This window comes from Phlebotomus argentipes, unplaced genomic scaffold (genome assembly GCF_947086385.1).
Source record: "Phlebotomus argentipes unplaced genomic scaffold, Phlebotomus argentipes genome assembly scaffold_4, whole genome shotgun sequence".
Lineage (NCBI taxonomy): Eukaryota > Metazoa > Arthropoda > Insecta > Diptera > Psychodidae > Phlebotomus > Phlebotomus argentipes.
Genome location: NW_026776174.1, coordinates 4,803,249 through 4,824,607, shown reverse-complemented (window position 1 = coordinate 4,824,607; position 21,359 = coordinate 4,803,249). Strand labels below are relative to the sequence as shown.

At 40.5% G+C, this 21,359-nt stretch overlaps 7 protein-coding genes across 8 annotated transcripts in view; 4 read left to right on the top strand and 3 right to left on the bottom strand.

Moving 5' to 3' along the window:
* Positions 1 to 163: 163 nt before the first annotated feature.
* LOC132257783 (solute carrier family 25 member 35-like) lies at positions 164 to 1,992 on the bottom strand. Its single transcript, XM_059754815.1, has 3 exons — positions 1,852 to 1,992; positions 1,619 to 1,794; positions 164 to 1,325 (listed from the first exon to the last, which is right to left on the bottom strand). Exons 1-3 carry the CDS (start codon positions 1,930 to 1,932, stop codon positions 659 to 661), a joined length of 924 nt encoding a protein of 307 aa, XP_059610798.1. The 5' UTR covers positions 1,933 to 1,992; the 3' UTR covers positions 164 to 658.
* LOC132257782 (uncharacterized) lies at positions 1,976 to 12,656 on the bottom strand. 2 transcript variants are annotated; one of them, XM_059754814.1, is made up of 4 exons: positions 11,505 to 12,656; positions 11,292 to 11,438; positions 11,105 to 11,227; positions 1,976 to 2,021 (listed from the first exon to the last, which is right to left on the bottom strand). In XM_059754814.1, exons 1-3 carry the CDS (start codon positions 12,558 to 12,560, stop codon positions 11,117 to 11,119), a joined length of 1,314 nt encoding a protein of 437 aa, XP_059610797.1. In that variant the 5' UTR covers positions 12,561 to 12,656; the 3' UTR covers positions 1,976 to 2,021; positions 11,105 to 11,116. The 2 variants fall into 2 exon arrangements, with proteins under 2 accessions (XP_059610797.1, XP_059610796.1); XM_059754813.1 differs by lacking the exon at positions 1,976 to 2,021 and having other exon boundaries at positions 10,884 to 11,227.
* On the top strand, positions 2,510 to 4,843 carry LOC132258284 (protein Tube). Its single transcript, XM_059755513.1, has 3 exons — positions 2,510 to 2,829; positions 2,889 to 3,049; positions 3,105 to 4,843. The coding sequence occupies exons 1-3, from the start codon at positions 2,648 to 2,650 to the stop codon at positions 3,797 to 3,799; spliced, it is 1,038 nt and encodes a 345-aa protein (XP_059611496.1). The 5' UTR covers positions 2,510 to 2,647; the 3' UTR covers positions 3,800 to 4,843.
* Positions 4,931 to 7,525, top strand: LOC132258283 (probable cytochrome P450 304a1). The gene is made up of 5 exons (XM_059755512.1): positions 4,931 to 5,127; positions 5,807 to 6,231; positions 6,298 to 6,419; positions 6,482 to 6,753; positions 6,819 to 7,525. The coding sequence occupies exons 1-5, from the start codon at positions 5,034 to 5,036 to the stop codon at positions 7,442 to 7,444; spliced, it is 1,539 nt and encodes a 512-aa protein (XP_059611495.1). The 5' UTR covers positions 4,931 to 5,033; the 3' UTR covers positions 7,445 to 7,525.
* Positions 8,773 to 10,752, top strand: LOC132257781 (probable cytochrome P450 304a1). Its single transcript, XM_059754812.1, has 5 exons — positions 8,773 to 9,039; positions 9,102 to 9,526; positions 9,593 to 9,714; positions 9,773 to 10,044; positions 10,121 to 10,752. Exons 1-5 carry the CDS (start codon positions 8,946 to 8,948, stop codon positions 10,744 to 10,746), a joined length of 1,539 nt encoding a protein of 512 aa, XP_059610795.1. The 5' UTR covers positions 8,773 to 8,945; the 3' UTR covers positions 10,747 to 10,752.
* A 92-nt stretch (positions 12,657 to 12,748) lies between the features above and the next one.
* LOC132257509 (signal peptidase complex catalytic subunit SEC11A) lies at positions 12,749 to 13,791 on the top strand. Its single transcript, XM_059754448.1, has 4 exons — positions 12,749 to 12,934; positions 13,042 to 13,178; positions 13,234 to 13,356; positions 13,424 to 13,791. Exons 1-4 carry the CDS (start codon positions 12,866 to 12,868, stop codon positions 13,650 to 13,652), a joined length of 558 nt encoding a protein of 185 aa, XP_059610431.1. The 5' UTR covers positions 12,749 to 12,865; the 3' UTR covers positions 13,653 to 13,791.
* A 104-nt stretch (positions 13,792 to 13,895) lies between these two features.
* LOC132257444 (uncharacterized) overlaps positions 13,896 to 21,359 on the bottom strand; it is a 60,493-nt gene continuing 53,029 nt past the window's right edge. The window contains exons 10-11 of the mRNA XM_059754336.1: positions 20,590 to 21,305; positions 13,896 to 17,638 (exon numbers count right to left, since the gene is read on the bottom strand). Coding sequence (XP_059610319.1) covers positions 16,025 to 17,638; positions 20,590 to 21,305 — 2,330 coding nt within the window. The 3' untranslated portion in view covers positions 13,896 to 16,024. The remainder of the gene's footprint in view (positions 17,639 to 20,589; positions 21,306 to 21,359) is intronic.

Genomic DNA, 21,359 nt, shown 5'->3' with positions numbered 1-21,359 from the left:
TTCATGAGGCAGTGCGACAAAAGAGTTCACGCAGTGGAATTTCTGATAAGCAAATGCGATTAAAGTCATCGATCACCAGACCAACAATCTGTTGAGAAGGCTTATAGTCTCAGGCTACTTTTAGAATAACAACTATGTATAATTTTGCACTCCATATTGTCTGTACAGTGTGGTTTTCAATGTCTTATCATTGAGATTTTGCATTCACATGCGCATAGCTGCAATTATGGGAAAAATTGTAGTAAGATCAAGTGTGAAGATCTTACAATTACACATAAGGATATCAGTCTGTGTGAATTTTACGATAATTATTCTGAGTCAACTTCTTATATCCTAATTAAACAAGATATTGCGAGAAGTCAAAGAAATGACTTCAATATAACAGAAAAATCATATCTTTCCCTCGCACATAATAATTTAACCACTTCAGTGAACAGAAAAGGGAAACTGAAATGTTCGACAGCCCAGTAACAATACACATTAACTCCACTCCTTAAGACAACACTTTAGTCTATATACTGTAATAAGCATTGCATAAATCTTAGGCACTTTAATTGATATTGTGGACATAATGCAGAAACAATTCACCACAATGGCAACAGGCGAGTATATTTGCTAACAAATTAGAACTACAAATTGACAAATATCACAAGAATTACTAGGCATTTCCCGTCAGCTTGGTCTTGTACATTATCATTTGATCAAAAAACATAAGCACGAGTGTTGCGTGAGGCCCGATGCGCAAATACGTTGCCCAGAAGCCCTTGTAGAGTCCATAGATGCCCTCCGCCTTCACGACTTTGATGCAGCAGTCAATCACGCCTCGGTAGTAGATTCCTTTGCCCTTCTCGTCCACTCCCTGGTTGAACAGCCGCGTGGCGATCACGTCTGGTGGTGTAATTGTCATCGCCATCACGGATCCCGCGAGCATTCCCGCCAGAAGAGACACCCACACTGGATTTTTGATGTCCAAATGGCGCCTGATCATGTCTTTGGTCACCCCAAATGTGGCCAATTGACCTCCACTTCCCAGGATAGCGCGAGGAATCGTCGCCAAAACGCCACGATATAAGCCACTGAAGCCATGTGCTCTGTAAATCTCTTTAAAGGCATGAGACATGCCCGTGTGCGGATGTTGATGACCCACAGCGATCGCTTTCACCGCCTGAGATTGCAAATGAGTCTTGATCATGAAGAAGGGCGATGAGAGAACGGCTCCGGCCAAGCCTCCAGTTGCTCCCCAGAAGAGATTCCTTCCGAAAGACTCCTTCCCGCCATGTGATTTCGTCCAGCCGGCGTCAACAGCACAATTGTAGATGCCTAATCTGGAAATTTGGCGTGTAATTATAGTTAAAGTTTGTTACTTCCTGCCACTCTTGATAACCCTATTAAAAATCCCATAAAATATGTGTTTATTTTCCCAAACTTGACATGCTTTTTCGTTGGTTAAGTAAAGCTTTTCCAGAGAGAAGCATTACAAATCTACTAAGCAATCTGAATCATCAAATCAATCAAATGGATTGTACAGATAAGGATTTTGATTAACGTTATATCTGTCCATGCATTATTTATCATGTAATTATATAGTTTTAATAAAAACAATATGAGAAACACTCACCTAAAAGCGTTGAGAACAAATTGAAAGTACAAAGCAGGAACAAGTCCCTTCTGAAGTCCTGTAATACCATCGTGTTTCGCCACAGTAATTAGGGATTGGAAAATGCCTCTGTATGGCTCAACATATGTTCCTCGAGCCGCCAGTTCACCCTGAAGCTGGATCCTCGTCTTAATAACCTACAAAAGAAAGTAGAATTAGCAGTGGTACGTCTTAACTATTGGCCAAACACTCACTTCCAGAGGATTTGTGAATATAGTGGCACCCATTGATGCCACTCCTCCCAAGAGGAAGTCTGAATACTGGACGACAGGCATTGGAATGCCAGCCTCTTTGGCGGAGGAGCAGAGTTGAAGGACTGGCGAATTGAATAATAAACATCAGCTGGCATGGCTGGCATGATCAGCTGATGAAGCCGTGGATTTTGACAACACAGGGTTCACAATAAAATATTATGTTGCTTCGAATGGTAAAAATTAATCTTTTAATAGCTTCTCCTATTCTATAACCAATCCAAAGTTCTAAAATTGAAAATAATTAAGGCAACCAGCTAGATAAAAAGATATTCACATCGATGCGTTTCATGGGAGAGATTTAAAATTTCGTTTGCGCGCACCGAACAGCCAAACCTCTGGCGGAAAATATTTGCAACATTATCGAATCATACGATTTCATATTTTTCACAAAATACACTGATATTGCATTTATTTAAAAAGAATTATTTTATTGACAAACGGAAGCTGATTTCTCAGACAACTAATTCTAAATTATTTGTATAAACAAATGTGAGGTGATATTAAATCTTTATGAGCATTTGTTGAAAAAAATTGAATCTCTCCAAAATGAGATTATCATCGCCTTTTCGCTTCCAAAGAATCATTAGAAACTGTATGCTTTTTAGGGTTCAGTGTGAGTAGTTGACAGCTGAAAATAAAAACAGAGTGGAGCAACAGGCGGCCTTCTGCACAAAACTCTCTGAATAATAAGTTGTCTGGGATTTCTGGTGATTCAGAAACGATAGTAATAGTTGCAATGACAACATTATCACGTAAAACTGAGATTCGACACCTTCCACCTGCCGAAATCTTCAAAATCGCCCAGCAACTTGATTCTTCACAGAACTGGAAGAAGCTCATGAGGATTATACCCAAAAAGCTGGAGGAAGAGGTTGAAATTGAGGAGTTTGGTGGGAAATACAATGCTGAGCATATTAAGTGAGTATTCTTGATACATTTTCCACTCCATATCGAATACACAGTGCTAAATTATGTAGGATCATCGAGAACAACAAGGGAAGTCGTCTGGCAGCTGAGATTCTCATGGATGAATGGGGAACTTCTGGACGGATTCGACCCAACTTAGCGCATTTGCTGCAATTGCTCGTGAAGGCAGAGCTCTTCCGAGCAGCAGATTATGTAGCTGATTTACTCAATGGTATGTCAGAATATCATGTGACTTTACGATAATCTCACAACACTTGTCTTTGCAGAGGCTCTGCCGAAACGTCCGGAAAAGGGTCCAGCAGCCAGGATAGATATTTCTCTGCCTCCTGACGAGGAGATAGCAGAAATTGGAGGGATTCTCAGTGACATGGACTATCCCAATTCCTCAAACATCAACAATATTCCGAGTAATTTAGAGAACAACATGGATTTCTATGACAAGTGGACACCGAATGATCAACGAAAGATTCACGTTCTGGACTCCAACAATGGCACGCCTGAGAACCTCATACAGTTCTCAATGTCTAGCATGTCGGGCACGCAGGACTCAAACTTCTCGCTACACTCCGACATAATGGGAAACGATGGAATCATCTTGGTCGGGGGAGAAGAAGGACCTAGCAATGCCTCTCGGAATATTCCCAGCAGTATCGACACTCTCTCCACAGACATTCCGGACACCGTGACTAGTCAATCGGCAGAGAGTGTCACGGAGGCGCCTTACGAGATGGAAAGTGCCATGATTCCAGACGTGAGCCTCTTGCGAGTACACAGGGCGAATCCTTCGCAGGACTCTTGTGATAACATACCACACTTTAGCCTGCTAATGTCCCCAGCGGCACCTCAAATGACAGAGGAGATGAAATCGAACATCAGCACAGATTCGGAGTCTTCGCAGTCGAGGAGCGAAATCATCTCTGATAATAGTATTCCCAACTTGCCGATGCTTCAAGGCAAATGAAGCAAGTAAATTAATTCTTTTTTGATAAGGTGCTCGAAATGAAACGTTCATCGCCAACGAAGATAAATTTAATTTAGATTAAAATGTGGTCAAAGTTGTGAATTGATTGAATCAATAGCAATTAATATAACTTTGTATATATCACTTAATGTATGTGCAATATTCAGTTATTTCTTTTATTTTGTTAATGTTTATGTATGCTAAAATTCCATCCAAAATCGGCAATTTTTTTTACCTCCTAATTCCATAAATAAACAATCTTCGCGGTATATAATTTTTCAAGCAGGACAAGTTTTTACATATCGTGTACATCTTTATCAACAATTGCGAATAAAAAGCTTATTTGTACAAGTCAAAAAGTGGAATTTCAACATTTTTTCTTCTACTTTCGCGAAACACACTTTTTTCTCTTAATCTCTTGCTTCAACATGGCCAAGTTAAAATTTTCTTAACTAATAGAGATAATAAAATAATGTGGGATTGGTAGAAGTTTTTTTTTCTCTCGTCCAGACAGGAGCCAGTCAAGTCTTTCTGAAGGACATTTGAAAAATTAATGATTGGGATGTTTATCAGACCCAAATTTTGAGATTTCCTCTTCATACATTCAATTTATGACTGTGTAAAATCTTCTTCTGGAAACGGAATTTGGAAGTGTGACCTACTTTTCTGCATAGGAAAATATTTTTATATACTATTTTTCGTCTCTTCTTCTCCGCTAACTCTGCTTCGTTTCTTATCTGAATTTCCTATATTTTGAAGTTTTAAAGAGTGTAATTTTTATTGAGAAGTTCGAATGAGGATTAATCACTTGTGTGGTAACGAGTATTAATCCTTTTATTGCTCTCAATATTAATTCCATTCTTGTCTACTAGGATTGATAAAGAAGAGCTTATGTAAATATCGACTAACATTATGTGATAATTTATTAGGAATTTCTTCGTCTCTGTATGAATTGATAAAGCTACATATAGGTATATAATTGTTTTTGTTTCCACCACTACTGTGAATAACAATCTCAAATTTGACGCCTTTATCAGAAGAGCAAATAGAGCTTGCCGTCGCGATGAAAGAAAGGGGAGGAGGGAGAGTCGTGAAGCTGATTAGTCCAGCTGGTCCGAAGTATATTTAAAAGCCCGCTTACATTTTCTCCACCAGTCGCGGGTGAGACTTCTGCCAAGACGCTCGGAATCGAAAGTGTGAAAAGTGAAAAATTGAAGTGATCACAGGATAGATCATGGCGTCTATCATCTTGATCGGGCTGACTGTGTGTCTAATTCTGTACAGGATTTACAAGTACATGTTCTATAGGCCGCCAAATTTTCCACCAGGTAGTGACATTATTCAAACTTATTCATAAGCTTCATCGGTGATCGCATGAAAGCTGAAAAAATACTCTCTCCAGTTTTATGACTGAAAGTGATTATGAGTGTAGAAGAGAGTTTATCCAGAAACTCTCGTGGACCTTCAAATCCAGTTTTAAAAGAAAGTTTACATAATCGAAAGTGATTGATTCCGTATTTCGCGTGGAAAACTTTCACTTTATCACAACGATTAAAAGAAAGATTGCAATTCGCGATAAGAAAAAGATCAATGAAAGCTTTAAGGTGCTTTAAAATGACTTTTATTTCTTGACATGGGAAGACAAATTTTTAAGACAATAATTGTTTTATTTTCATTCAGTACACTGTATTTAAAAGATAAGAAAAGGCGAAAATAGATGTTGCCAAGGTTATGGAAAAAAAATTCATTATCTAAATCGAACCATAAAATCTTCATAAAGATCTCGTGATAAAATAAAGTTATCAACACAGGAGTTGACAACAAATTCGATGAATGAATTCTTTTATTTCTTTATGAACGAATTAATGAGTTTTATCTTCTTCGTTATCTACTAAATGTGTAATTTAAAGCGGCAGTCTTGATAAAAGCCAGTAAATTATAATGAGATGACTTGGAACGAAGTTTTCAGGTGTGCAAAAATTAAGCATTCCTTTCATATCTTTCAAGGACCTCCGCGATTGCCAATGGTCGGATCGTATATTTTCCTATTATTACTCAATGGCAAGGATCTTCATAAGGCCGTTCTCACGCTGTGCAGATGGTACAAATCAAAGACAATTGGATTTTACGTCGGAAGTCTTCCGGTTATTGTCTGTAATGATTACGAGGGAGTCAAGGAGATACTGAACAGGAGTGAATTTGATGGACGTCTAGACATCTTCTTGGCCCGCATGAGAGACCCTAATTTCGGTCTACGGGGCATTTTCTTCACGGATGGACCTTTCTGGAAAGACCAACGCCGATTCACATTGAGACATCTTCGAGATTATGGGTTTGGTAGGCGATTCACTGAACTGGAAATTGAAGTTAGGGACGAAATATGCTTGTTTTTGGATATCCTCAGAGGTGGTCCGAAATACCCTGAAGAACATGTACGTCAAATGAATTATACTAAGATATTAAGTGATGTTCTATAACCTTTCATATTTTTATTACAGAAAATCATGAAAAATGGATATGTTTTAGCACCAGATATCTTCTATCCTTCGCTTAGTAATGCATTTTTGAAAATATTGGCTGGAGAAAAGCTTCCGCGCGACGAACAAGGAATTCTCTATGAGTAAGATTTATCTAGGAAATATTCAATTTTAAAGTATTTTTGAGAACATCTTTCTTCTCTAGAATTGGTCGCAAGGGAATCCAGTTTCAAGCCGGTGGCGATGATTATGGAAAATTATTAAGTGTTATTCCTTGGATTCGTCACATTTTCCCAGAGAAATCAGATTACATTAATGTGAAAGAAGGCAACGAGGGAATATACAAATTCATTAAGTCAATCGTGGACAAACACATTGAGACGTTCGATATTTCACACGAGAGGAATTTTATTGATTTGTACATTCGCGAAATGAAAGCCCAAGAGAAAGAAGGCATCACTGATCCCGTATTTCATTGTGAGACATTAACGACAATAAATGTTAATCGGACTGTTAAATTACTTATATTTCTTCCTTTTCAGATGAACAACTCATTCTCATTTGCGTGGACTTCTTCTTCCCTGCTTTGACCGCAGTGCCAGTGACTGTTTGCTTCCTCATACAACGTCTTCTCCTGCAACCCGAAGTCCTTACGAAAATGCAAAAGGAAATTGATGAAGTCGTGGGAAATGGAAGACTTCCTAGTCTGGACGATAGGATTAATTTGCCCTACGTGGAATCCTCAATTCGCGAAATTATGCGTTTAGAAACTCTCGTTCCTTCAGCCATTCCCCACAAAGCCATGGTGGATACTAAACTCATGGGATACGACGTTCCACAGAATTCTGGGATAGTTGCCGGGCTGTTCGCATTCCACAACGACCCAGAACTCTGGGGAGACCCTCATGTCTTCCGACCTGAGCGATTCATCGGCGACGACGGAAAACTCTGCCTGAAGAAGGACAAATCTCTGCCTTTCGGTGCCGGAAAACGACTTTGCGCGGGAGAAACTTTCGCCCGGAACACACTTTTCCTCATGGTTTCCGCCTTGGCGCAGAACTTCAATATCAGGCAACCACCGGGCGAAAAGCTTCCCGACCTCTCGAAGAACGACACTGGCTTGATCACACTCACACCGCAGTTTTGGATCAAGTTCGAGCCACGCTGATTGCGGAGAATCATAAGACATGTTTTTTGAAGTCTTGTACATTTTTTTTAGAATGGCGTCTAGTTTTTGTTATACAAAGCTGCCAAATATATATTATTCCAAATAAAATACTTATTCTTTGATCAAATAATAATGTCATAATGCGTCTAACTATCTTGTAACCCGGTATATTGTAGCGAAAATAAATGTTATATACCAGCTTCTACACAAAAATATATTTTTTACTTCCCTAAAATTTGAGTTCAGGATCTCAATCGATGTTCGATATCTCTATATATACTGTTATTACATTACAACATGTTAGATATATACCTACCATGAATGTACATACATTGTACAATTTTTCCCCAATAAAAAGCGCAATTTCCAAATATCACTTCATAAGCTACATGGACTATTCAATCTAAGACGAGAAGGCAGTCTCAAAAAATTCTAAATTAGACACTATGTATTCCTTCTCATAAATTATGCAACTTTACGGCACTTGTTAGAAAAAAACTTGTAGTTCAAGAACATTCAAGAGTAGTCGTCAAATTTTCAATGTCAAAAAAGTCTCTTTAGGCGTCATAGCGTCGCAATAAGATTCGGTGTTTTTATTTTTTATTAGATAGTAATGAAAAGTAACCGGATTGCAGAATTATTTGTGTATACAATAAATATATATGTACAAATTCAATACAAAGATAAATAAAGCTTTCATCTTATCAAGAGAAGCTTTTAATTATCACTGATAGCATAACACTAACACAAATAACGGATTATCTTCTTCCATATTAAGTAACTTGAATTCATCAAACCTTGAAATTTTTTTTAAGGTTAACAGCAAAAAAGCATACACGATTAAACCATATGGAAACATGATTTACGTGAAAATGGAAAATTATCTGATAATTGTTGCGAGGAAATAATTAAATGTTCGTCACATAAACAGTTACTTAATAATCAGTGTAAACACACGTGCGTGCATTTAACTTGCTCACATTCTATTATGAATATTCTCACGATATTTGATTCGAAATAACCACAAGAACGGAAATAGATTAAGTAAATCCCATGTTTATTTAATTTCGGAGCTTTCTTTAAATACGTATAATCTAAAAAATATTCACGTGTATTACACTAATTGCATTCTGGATTGCGAATTTGTGTCTCATGTACAAGTTAATGATAATTGTAATATCCGTTATCAAAAAATATTGACAATGTTTTTATTTTGTCACTGTATCACGCATGCAGTGTCGCACAATGTCAAACCACCACAAATGTAGTTAATATATACGGTTGTTGCAAACACTTTACCCTACTCCAAGCTCAAGAGGTTCAGGTTTTATTATCGCTAAAACCAATAAATAGGATAACATCTCAACAATTTCGCAGTTCGTCTGTGGATTTCAGTCAGTAAAGATCGATGCTCACATTGAATTCTTCAATTATTACCTTAAGTTAGTGAATATTCTTCAATCTTCAATTTACGTGGAGTGTGTGAAATTTAAGTGTTAAAATGCTTTCGATCGTGTTATCAGGAATAATAGTCACAATAGCGATTTATCGGTTGTACAAATACATGTACGAAAGACCTCCGAATTTTCCACCAGGTATTAAAGGACCCCAAAAAGAAAACCTTATTTGTGCTGACAGTGATTTTTCTCTTCAAAAGGCCCCCCAAGAATCCCGATATTGGGAAGTTACTTGTTACTGCTGCTCATGGACCACAGAGATCTCTACAAGGCCGCTATTAGGCTGAGCAAGTGGTACAATTCGAAAATCATAGGGCTTTACATTGGCGGTGCGCTCTCAGTGATTTGTCACGATAGTGATGGCGTGAAGGAAATTCTCAATCGACAAGACTTTGATGGTCGTGCGGATATTTTTCTTGCTCGCATGAGAGATCCTCATCATAATTTGAGGGGAATCTTCTTTACTGAAGGGCCATATTGGAAAAACCAACGCCGATTCACGCTGAGACATCTTCGAGATTATGGATTTGGCAGACGATTCACTGAACTGGAAATTGAAGTTAGGGATGAAATTTGTCTGTTTTTGGATATTCTACGAAATGGACCAAAATACCCTCATGAGCATGTACGATATGAATATTTTATTTGGATGTAAAGTGATTTTCAAGTTACCTTTTACATTCGTTTACAGAAAATGATGAAAAATGGATATGTTCTTATACCTGAAATCTTCTATGCATCCTCGGGAAATGCGTTCTTGAAGATCATGTCGGGAGAGAAATTTACGCGCAGTGAACAAGGGATTCTTTTTGAGTAAGATATAGCAATTGAATGTGAAATTTTCAGTTGATAAAAATCATTTTTTGGCCAGGACTGGGCGCGCTGGATTTCAGTTTCAAGCTGGCGGTGACGATTATGGGAAACTGCTGAGCATTATTCCTTGGATAAGATTCTTTTTCCCAGGAAAGTCAGACTACATCAATCTGCGTGACGGAAATGATGGAGTGTACAAGTTTATAAAATCCATCATTGATAAGCACTTGGAATCTTTCGACGAGAGTCACGAGAGAAATTTCATTGACCTCTATATACAACAAATGAAGGCACAGCAAAAGGAAGGAACGGAAAATCCATACTTCAACTGTAAGTTGACAAAACAAGGCCAATCATGCGTAAATACATACAATATGCACAACATCAATATTGAAAATTATTTCAGATGAGCAACTCATTCTCATTTGTGTGGACTTCTTCTTTCCCGCTCTCACGGGAGTCCCTGTAACCTTATCACTCTTATACCAGCGTCTCCTCTTGCAACCCGAAGTACTTAGGAAAATGCAGAAGGAAATTGATGAAGTCGTGGGCCAAGGAAGACTTCCTTCTCTGGACGATAGGATTAATTTGCCCTACGTGGAGTCCACAATTCGTGAAATTATGCGCTTCGAAACGCTTGTGCCCTCGTCAATTCCTCACAAAGCCTTGTATGATACAAAGCTCATGGGTTACGACATCCCAAAAGACTCTTTTGTAATCCCCGGCCTGTTCGCATTCCACAACGACCCAGAACTCTGGGGAGACCCTCATGTCTTCCGACCTGAGCGATTCATCGGCGACGACGGAAAACTCTGCCTGAAGAAGGATAAATCTCTGCCTTTCGGCGCCGGAAAACGACTTTGCGCGGGAGAAACTTTCGCCCGGAACACACTCTTCCTCATGGTTTCCGCTCTAGCGCAGAACTTCAACATCAAACAAGCGCCTGGCGAAAAGCTTCCTGACCTCTCAAAGAACTTCACTGGGATCATCACGATGGCACCGAAATATTGGCTCAAATTCGAGCCTAGGTAGTTACAATGTATCTGAAACTCTTGTGCCTCCTCGCATATTCGTCTTATCAAAATTGTATGTTTCATGTCATGTTTTGTTACGGGTTTCTTATTTTTGGGATGTTTTTATGGATTACTGTACACATAATAAAGCAATTATCCCATTTGTAGCATGTAATGGATCTACATGGCAAAAAACGAATCTTATTTGGTTATTTGCGCCAAATAAAAAATCTAGAATGACGAGTAAATAAACAGCTGATAAAAACTTATCAATGAATTTGAATTCGCAATTTTTATTGCAATTTTAGGTTGAGTGATGATGCCAACAGCTTCGTGTGGTTCAAGGACTTTATGAAATACGCAAAACGAATATTTACCTCTAGTTTGACCTATGGTTTTGTCACATGCGCTAGGAAATCACTCAGAGCCTTGAAGTAGTTATTCTCATCTTGCCTTTCCGATGTTTGATAGTTCACAGTTGTCAGGAAGTCGATTAATTCCTGGAACAAGAGTTAAACATTAATATATTCGCTTACAATACAAAGTGAGTGCTTATCAACAAACCTCTTGTACTCTGCTATCAGCATCTCGGAAGATATTGAGAATTTCCGCGCAAATTGGGAGAGATCTCTTGACAAACTGCGTGAGAAACTCATCCAATAAGTCTCGCTTTATGAATGATAGCGTAATCAGATAGGTTGTGTGCACAAACTGGAAAAAGCCGTAAAAGTGATCTTATGATAAGACAACATTACGATTTGATTGAGTTATTATTACTTGAATTGTTGGTATCGCATCTTGACGGCTGCTGGCTATTGTTAGGAATTGGAAAACAATCATATCCAAGAGGCTCTTCGCCCAGCGATAGCATTTCGCGTTATCAAATGTGCCCCTCTTTCTCTTCAGAGCATTCAGTGACTCTTGATTGTTTGATGCCCAAGCATTCCAATTGACCTCGATTTTCTCCTTATCAGGAATTGTGAATAAGACAAAACGAATAAGAGTATCTTGCAGAAAACGCCTAGTTCCGAGATTACTTTCCAGTTTTAGTTTATAGATCAGAGTCTGAAGACAGTCATCGAATTTGTTCCACTGAAGATTCCTGGGCACTTTCTTATCTATTGACATAGACAACCAGACGCATTTCCAGATTTCCTGAGTGCACTCTTCGCTGTTGAGTTTGTCGACATTAGCAATTGCTTGACTATAGATTACCTCGTGAGTGTTGGTTTCCATCAACTTATCTTTCTGCAGAGACTCGAGGATCAATCTGAACAGTTTCAAGCCACACAGCTTGAAGGCCGGATCGTGGTTTTCCAAAAACTGGCTTCCAATGGACAAGATAAACATTGCTTTGTCCAAATCCAACGGATTGTCCTGATTGTCTCTGAAGGACACTTTGCAAAAGTGAATAAATCCATAGATTGCTCCAAGATTCCGCTTCCAAGCTTCACCCAAGAGCTTGGATTTGTAGAGCACAATCATTTCTCTTCCCAGATTCCCATCATCCTTCAGCATTTTCTTAAGTCTCCTTTCAAAGTTTAGCAAATTCCTCCGAAGCAAAGCAACTTCCGTCTGGAAGGTAGCGCAATCACTTGTTTGCTCACAAACGAATTCTACGAAGAGTTTGCGGAATCTCAAAGTCTCTGGCACACAGTCAAATAGCTCAATTTCTCTGCTGCTGATCAAATCGAAGAGTGTCGGCAGAAGATACTCCAAGTGTTTCTTGTACTCTTGGAAGTGATTGGCTTCTATTGGGCAATCTGTGATGTCAGTCACACATTTTGGAAGTACACAAGACTCCAACATCTTTTCTCCCTCTTCCAGAAACATTTTCACTGAATTTTCACGTAAAACACTAGTGCAATTGTGGGAAAACTTAGCAGGAAATACACGCACACGTGAAGATTTGTTTACATCTTTTGTGACAAGTCCAGTTCGAAAGAGAGAATTCGAAAACTGACGTGTCCCTCTCTCGCGAATTCTCTCACGCTCTCTATTTTTTCTCTTCCACTCTCTCTCTATCTCTGGCTTTTTCGGGAGACGTCAAGCCGGGTGTACATTTTTGTGGTGACGTTGATAAAGTGAGGATATTTTCCGTGGTTTTTCCAGCTCTTCTTTCCGGAAAACCAAGCGAAATGGGCGTCGCGGAGGCCCTCAGCATTGATGGGCTGCTCAATGATGTCCAGCGAATGGATAAGCGGCAGGTAAATTCTGTTCTGCGGAAGTCTGTTACATCGATACTAACATAACCTTCAATGTGGAAGAAATTGCTAAATTTTCACAATTTCCAATTACTTCTGGGTCTCTTCAGTTTCTCTACCAAGTCCTGAGCTTCGGCATGATTGTCTCGTCTGCTCTGATGATCTGGAAGGGTCTGATGGTTGTCACCGGGAGCGAATCGCCAATCGTGGTGGTTCTCAGCGGGAGCATGGAGCCTGCCTTCCACAGGTACCTTCCTGGCTGTGTTTGCGCAGAGACCGTGCTATAGCCATTCCATTTTCAGGGGAGATCTGCTTGTGCTGACCAACTACCGCGAGGAGCCGGTGCGAGTGGGCGAGATTGTCGTTTTCAAGGTGGAGGGACGAGACATTCCAATAGTGCATCGCGTGATCAAGCTGCATGAGAAGTATTGCCCTTATCAGTGAGCATTCACCAGCCTTGTCCTCTAACATGTCTTCCGGAACTCTTTGCAGGACTAACGGAACAGTGAAATTCCTCACGAAAGGTGACAATAACTCTGTGGACGATCGAGGACTGTACGCTCCCGGACAGCTGTGGCTCACGAAGAAGGACATAGTGGGGCGGGCGAGGGGATTTCTGCCCTTCGTGGGCATGATAACAATCTACATGAATGAATATCCAAATCTCAAGTACGCCATTCTCGGCATTCTCGCCCTTTATGTCCTCCTTCACAGGGAATAGGCTGAAGAGTTTGCAGCATTTTTTACAAGCACAAAATTTTCACAAACTCTCTCAACACTGATACATCAGCAGATAATTTTACCATCAATGTATTCCCCAATTGAATGAATAATAAAAATGAGAAATACTGGACGAAAAATGTAATTTTACCTCCTCCCAATCATCCTTGAGCCGGGTGAATTGTCTGCAGTTGGGAGTTCTCAAGAGGCTACTCGCTAGGAATACAAGTGAAAAAATGCACGATTTTGCAATATATTAATTCCATTTATTAGTAATACAAAAGTACAAGTTATCGTTATGTTCTTTTCGTTTGTATTTTTCTGTTTACTGAAGTATTAATAATTTCTCTTGTTTTTGTCATTGTCTTAAGTGAACAAATGATGTGTAATTTGTCTGCTTGAGTAGAAAAATTAAGAATTTTTCTGCGACGTTCTTGTCAATTAAAACACTTTATGAATATCTTCAAATCGTTTCATGATTTTCTTTTAATTGTCGCTCTTCGTGGAAAAACACAGCAAGGTGAAGTGTAGCTAGAATTTGAATAATTACTAAAAGACAGTGCGATAATCTTATACTTTTCAGATGTTTCACGTCAGGTTCAATAGATAATGCTATTCCTTTCCTTTTTTGGCTCGGTAGGTGTATTCTTGTTTAGAGGAAACGATTAAAAATATATTCATTATGTATATATAATCTCTTACAATCTGCGTTTTGTGTAGTGTTTTCACGGGAAAATCTGCCGATATTCCTGTGAAATATAAATTTTACTTTAGAGTGTTCACAATAGGTAATAATTTTCTCCTTTCTCTCTCTCTCTCATTAAAAATATCTCTTCTTCTTGTTTTCTTCAAAAGACTTGGAAGCTTCTATTTTCCTTCTTGAGTGTTTTGTTCTCAATTTGGATCTTGCACATCGACAAAATACGAGGGAAATTGATTTTATATTCACCTCAAAAATTGAGGCAATACTTTAAACGCGCTTTTATAAGAAGGTTTGTTTCGAAGAACGGACTAGGCACATTAAACAATTTCATATATTCAAATATTCGGAGAGGAAAAGATTTAAAATAATCACTGAAATAAAAATGGAATGCTTTTTTTTATATATAAATTCTCAATTTAAATATCTAAAATTTGTTATTTATACAGTTTCTTCTTCTTTATTTTAATTACACAGTCAAAGCGTCATTATTGGTTTAAGTGATATTTCTTCATTTTTAAAAGATTTTTTTTAGGCTTCATTAATATGTACAATTATTTCTAGATATTATTTAATTCATATTGTTTATCTATTGGCTAATTCGTTAATTCCCTGATGGAAATATAACAAAGTTATGTTATTCCTCTTCATTAGTGCTCGTTCGTCCCATTTCACCCGCTAAACCTACACAATTCAATACTTTCAAAACTCACTTGCTGTGATTCTATGCTAAGTATCATGTTCTCATGTATGCCTATAATTACTAGTAATGTAACTTATATCGATATGATTTTCTGGAAAAAGAACCTGAATTTAATTTAAATTTGAGTATTTTACCTTTAATAACACATTAGATTTAGGAATTAATTTAAAATTATTCAATTTTCTCTGATTGAGTGAACACGAATAATTTGTATTTAAATAAATTCCTTACTTATTTTAAACTTTGATTTTTCGGCTGCTTGGCAAGAAAATATCTAGATAAGTACTTCAATATTACACAGAATCATCTATACGAATGGCAGTAATTAGGCTTCAAATTAAGAGCGGTTTTAATGAGAAAACTCGAAAACTCTGGAATAAAACATACACGAAGATTTTTGCATTCAAAATAATCCAGGTTCTTTTTCCGCACTGAGACTTTAACTGTTGTTCTTGTCGCTCATTTTCGCATTTCTTGCTGTTTTTTTTCTCCTATTCGCACAATATAATAATAATAGAGTGAGTGACGCCAGAAGATCCCGAGAGACAAACTTAAAATAGGACTAATGGAAGAAGTTACAAAAGAAATGAATTGGCACATTTACTAGAATTTCCATTTTCATCTTCTTCTCTGCTCCTCCGCCCCTCGCCGACCACTCGATATATTAATTTTTCAAACGCAATCACTGGGTGAGAAGATTGGATTGTCAGGACTGTCTTCTCGGCTGCCCTCGTGGGGGAGGTGGGCGGCAATTTGGACCAATAATTCCCACTTCGAGGGACACACGACCACTCACCCACTCACATAAATCTCCCCGTCACTCGAGTGTCCGCAAACACACAAAACCTATTCATTTTCCTCGGCGCGCCCCGCAAATGATAGGGCTCCGCCGGGGATTATCAGACTTTGCAGTCAATTTCTGCCAATTGACAAGGGGGAATTGCCTGCGCGCCCTAATTGACAGACGATTCTATCGATCGTGCACCAGATTCTCCACGTCCGAGCACATCACCTCCAGATCCGACGGCAGAGGCTCTTCTCGGGCCCGCTTCACCGGCGGCCACTCGAAGGGCGTCGCGTCGTCACAACCAGAAGTGTGCGGCCTCGCCGAGGCCTGCACAGAACTCCGCGGCGCCTGCAGGGAGTTCTGTCTCGTGTAGCTGGCATTCAGACTGGCTCTGGGAATGTTCCCGATGCTGCCGCGCCTCAGCGAGGGGATCTTCAGGTTGCTGTTGCTGGCCGCACGCGAGATGGGCACCTTTGCCACACTGGCCGTGCTATTCTTCCTGCTTCGACGCTGCATTGACGCGTCATCAATATTCAGAGTCCCACTGGAGAGCCTGTGACTCCTCTCGCGACCCAGACTGCCCTCTTCGCGGCATCGCGACATCAGATTCGTGGTGCTGGAGCGCATTAGTCCCTCCCCAGAGTGGCGAGTGAGGTTCTGCCCACTTCCACGCCAGTCCTTCATGCTCAAGTTCGTGGCACTGCCCCGCATGGCGGATCTTCCTCGACTCCGCATCGTTGTCTCAAGTGTATTGCTGCCACTGGAGCCGCCCAGGGAGTTGGATTTGTGGCTGCTAGTGCGATTCAGACTGTCCACATGTCCCCCGCTTGAGCTCTTCGCCACACGAAAGGTGGCAGTGTTGATACCCGTGTTGACGTTCTCATAGAACGGTGCCTCGCCCTCCACAGTCTCATAGTTGGGCTCGCTGGGAGCCTTGATCACTGGTTCCTCCTCCTTAGGCACTTCTTCAGTGCGAATGAGCAGGGCTGTGCGTCTCCTCGTTGTATCCGGATCAACATTTAGTACGCCAACGCGTTTCTTATCTATCCTCCCGACAACCTTCCTCGCGTTCCTTCCCACCCGATTCCCAATCACGTGTGTCTTCACGGACTGATTCTTCGACAGCTTCAAGCTGAACTTGAACGGAGGTTTGTACACCACCTGCAGTTTCACCTTGTCATTGAGATTTCCCACAGATTTCGTCTTCTTTGGCGACCTCTGAGTCAATCTCTCCGGCGTAGACTGACTCTTGCTCATGAGATTCGCCACTTTGCCGCTGTGCTGCACCTGCGTGACTGGCTGTGACACTATCGGAGACTCCAGCAGCCACTTGTGCACCTTGCTGAATGTGTTGCTGTGATTCTCCGTCCTGTTGCTGTAGTCAATGATCTCCTTGTGTGTCTTCTTGTCCTTCTTCTGCCTCTTCGTGCTCAGCTCAGTAACTAGCGGCTTTTGTTGCTGCTCCTCCGCCACCACAGGCGCTGACACGCGCGTCTTCTTCTTCGCCTTGATCACCTTCTTGGGACTCTCGCGACTCTTGGCCACCCTCTTGCTGGGCTTCGTCTTTTGGCTCGTGGACGGCTGACCGTCCGCCACCTGATTTGTTAACTTGGACTTCTTGGAGCGCTCGCCGCGTACCTTCTTCTTCAGCGGCACCTTCGTCCTCACGGCCGTGTGAACAATCACGCCGTTGTTGTCCTCCGGCAGTCGCACCGTCTCCGTTGTCGCACTGTGTATTATTGTCACTGTTTTCAGTTTCAGGTTCGACTTCTTGCCCAGCAGCTTCGTACTCAGCACCTGCACAAGCAAAGAGGGGTCATTTTTAATTAAATGTACTGAACCAATTACTAAAAAGTGCTGTTTCCATAAAACATAATGTATAGTCCTACTGGTGGAAATATTTCAGGACTTTGTATTATTATGTATGTGTCTAGCAGCATGTTTGCCATGTATTTTTTCCCATTTCTGGTAATTTAATTTAACATAGTAGGGAAAGACAGTTTTTGCTAGTCAGAGAGTAAATGGAGTAGACAAATTTTAGCGAATATAATGGGAAAAGTTTCTCATGCCTAGAATTGTGGCTTGGATGACACAATTTTATATCAGAGCTGAGATTCTGCATATACTCTAGTTCAAGGAAGTTCTGCAAATGTTTTTCAACTCTTCACATTAAAATTACATAAAGATGGAGCAAGTGTGATTGGTAAATGCTAAGGTAAGTGTAGGTCACTAGAGTTCCCTCGGCCCGAAATGACAAATTTGTGGCAAGCCGACTTGCACATGAACAAGTGGCCTGATGAAAATGCAAAATAACTTTGGTTTTTGCAAATTTGCACGTGTTATTCTGTCCAATGAAGTACTGTAAGTGCACGCTGCACGCTCTCATCACGTAACATTGAAGAGCGAAAACAGAAAGTTTATGAAATGTGTCCAAGTCATTATCGCAACAAGTCTCATAAAATAGAATTTACAGAATTTACCGAGGGAGTTTTTAAATGCAATTTCACTTGTTATCAACACAGAGTTGCAGGTTGATGAAAACCATCCAATTTAGAGTGGACGAGAGGTGAAATTATCAATATGAAATTTCATCGCGAGTTTCGTAAAATAGTTTTTCCTCCGATGATGTAATTATTCCATTACAAACACATTGAAAAGTTCCATAATAATGTAAGGAGATTTCAGCTTCATCTCTCATTTGTAAACCTCCCCGCAAATACACTCGCGCGTGGATACTTTGCGAGGAAACTTTTATTGACTCTCCCGAACTCATGCCCAATTCTCCACCTCTATTGGCCTTCCTTCGGGATGTCGAGAGAAGGGGAGATAAAAAATTATACGAAAAGTTTTTGCACTGCAATGAAGACCCAATTATGCAAAATGAGTAGAATAAATGGTTCAAATATGCAGTGCAAATCATGAATATTTTAATGTCCCTTCTTGTGTCATATCTTTTACTTAATGTCTTACTTTTGTCCCCCGCCAAACCAACGCTGTGACATGCAAAATCTACAGACGAAAAAAAACTCTAAGAAAGCGTAACATCAGTTCTTGTCTCCGTTGTGCGAAATATTCCAACTCCCAGCAAAGATTCTCCCTGAAAACTCTCCACGTGCTTGTCTTTCGCCACAATTTCCCAGTGCATCGCAATGCAAATTTGGAAGTAAAATAAAATATACGACGAAATGCAAGAGATTAATGAAATCGCAACGCAAGATGAGTATTCAGCTCATGGAAACACTCTCCTATTAATCACTGTCAAGCACAATCGCAACATATTATATGGAAAAGAGCATTTACAATTTCCTTCCCACCACTGCTGAAATGCATTTCTACTACTCCTCAATTCACATGTGCAGATGGAGAGTGTAAAATTTTCATTTCATCTCCCACCCACTCTCGTGGCATTAAACCCATTCTCCCTCCCTCCCGAGAAAAATGCCAAACGGGATGAGCCAAAATACTCAATTTCTCCATGATGCGATTTAAGTTTCAAGTCACTCCCGAGCCCACGGTTGAAATATAAGACTGATATAAAAGCTCAAGTGTTCAAGATGTATTATGTATGTATTTTGCACCGTCATCGACCCACAAAAAGCCCTCCGTTGAGCACTAGCGCCAAATTCTGTATGTATGTATGTATGTACTATTAATTTGGGTAGGATGATTACATTACGCCACCTCACAGCAGCATAAAGCTACGAGTTTAAGAGACGATTCCGCGCAAATGAGATACAAATATTGCAGTGCCACTCGAATGCAATGCCACTCTCTTTCCCAGGGGTAAAATTTGAGGATGAAATTGGAGGAAAATGATGCGCCAGTGCGATTGCGAGTCTAGCACCAATTACCAAGCGGCTTAAGGAGGGGGTTCTCGCAGACAACACACTTACAACTAAAGTCACCGGCTGATGCCGTTTCCTTCGTCCACTTATCATACCTCTTCTGCATTTTTTGGCCCGTCGCCAATAGAAGCGAAATTATTAAAACGTAAAATAAGAAATGGAAATGAAATGTTGAAGAAAAGCGTCTGTTCGGAAAAGTTAATCAAATCCTGCCTTGGGTGGTTATCAAACCCAGAGAGTTTTTCTCATTTATAACTTTGTCAACTGTTTTGTCAACGAAGGAAGGTTCTGCAAGTCGTTTGAATTACTCTGAATACATGTCAAATAATTATGTACAGAACTTTCATCAAGTGATTTTGATATTTCCCCATAAAGTGAACTTACAGATGCAACCCAAATTAATCTGAGAGTTGTCTGAGACAAAGCGTTGAGAGAACAATACCTAAACTGTATAGGCAATCATGTTTACTTTTAATCACTCAACATAAAACAACCCGACTGCCAGTAAGTGTGTCAGTGAATTAAGAGTCTGTGCGCACGTCTTTGTCACAGTGTATATCATTAATTTATTCATTGTAATGGAAAATTAACGCAAGAGTGAAAATCTGAGGTATTAATGAGACTGCCTGTGAAAGTATGTTTTGATCTTTCTTAATAAGCTGTCATGAGTTACGAAGAATTCTACGGTAATTCCCATGTAATTCATGTCATTCTCATTTTGTACCTGAGCTCCCCCCGTTGAGACACTCCAGCGGTTCATTGAAGTTTAATAATAATGCCTTCGTTTGTGCGATATAATGAGAAATCCTAATATTTGTGAGGCAGGTTGCTTAAGAACCAATTAGAGAATGTCTTAATTCGGCCGATCGGGGAAAAGGGCAATTAAGGAAAGGCTGAACTCACCAGGAGCACCAGAATGGCAATAATGATGAGCACCACTGTGTACCAATTAGATTGAACCCACTTCTTGAACGAGGCTATGCTCTCGTCCGACAGCAGGAGTTTCCGCAGCGTGGCCAGCGGTCCGGAGGGATCCACTTCACGGCACTTCTGGAACACGTCACAGTATCCATTGTAGTCATTGCATGGAGTGCCTGGTTTGGCAAACATGTCGGGCACGTCGTATGGTGGTTCATTCCAAAGGAAGGAGCTCTTGCAGATGTTGTTCTCGCCCGGAACTTTGCAGCACAGCTCGCAGGACTTCGTGGTGGGATCCGAGGGCCCCGGGATGCACTGGCACGACTCCAGACCGTAGGCCAGGCAAATGGATCCCGTGCACTCGCCCATGTAGCACACGAACTCCTTGTTGCAGATTGTCTTGTTCGGCTTGTTGACCGACGGCGGACACTGTGGCATCCGCCCATCACAGAAGCTGGGATCACGACAGCCGTTGTCATCGCGGCACTTGTCACCTAACTTGAGAGTGCAACCCACGGTGCAGCACGGGCCCTGAGATGGGCTGCACAGCGCCCGTGGCGTCAGCGTGCACGGCTTCTCGTCAATACTAGGATGGCGAGACATGGGATAGCAGCACTTGTCTTTGCAATCCTCCTCCCAGCCGCAGTCACACTCCTCGCCATCCTCCACCACGCCATTGCCACATATGGACGCTTGTGGTTCTGCGAATTGAAAAATGCATGCCATAAGTAATTATCGTCGCAAAGACATCAGGT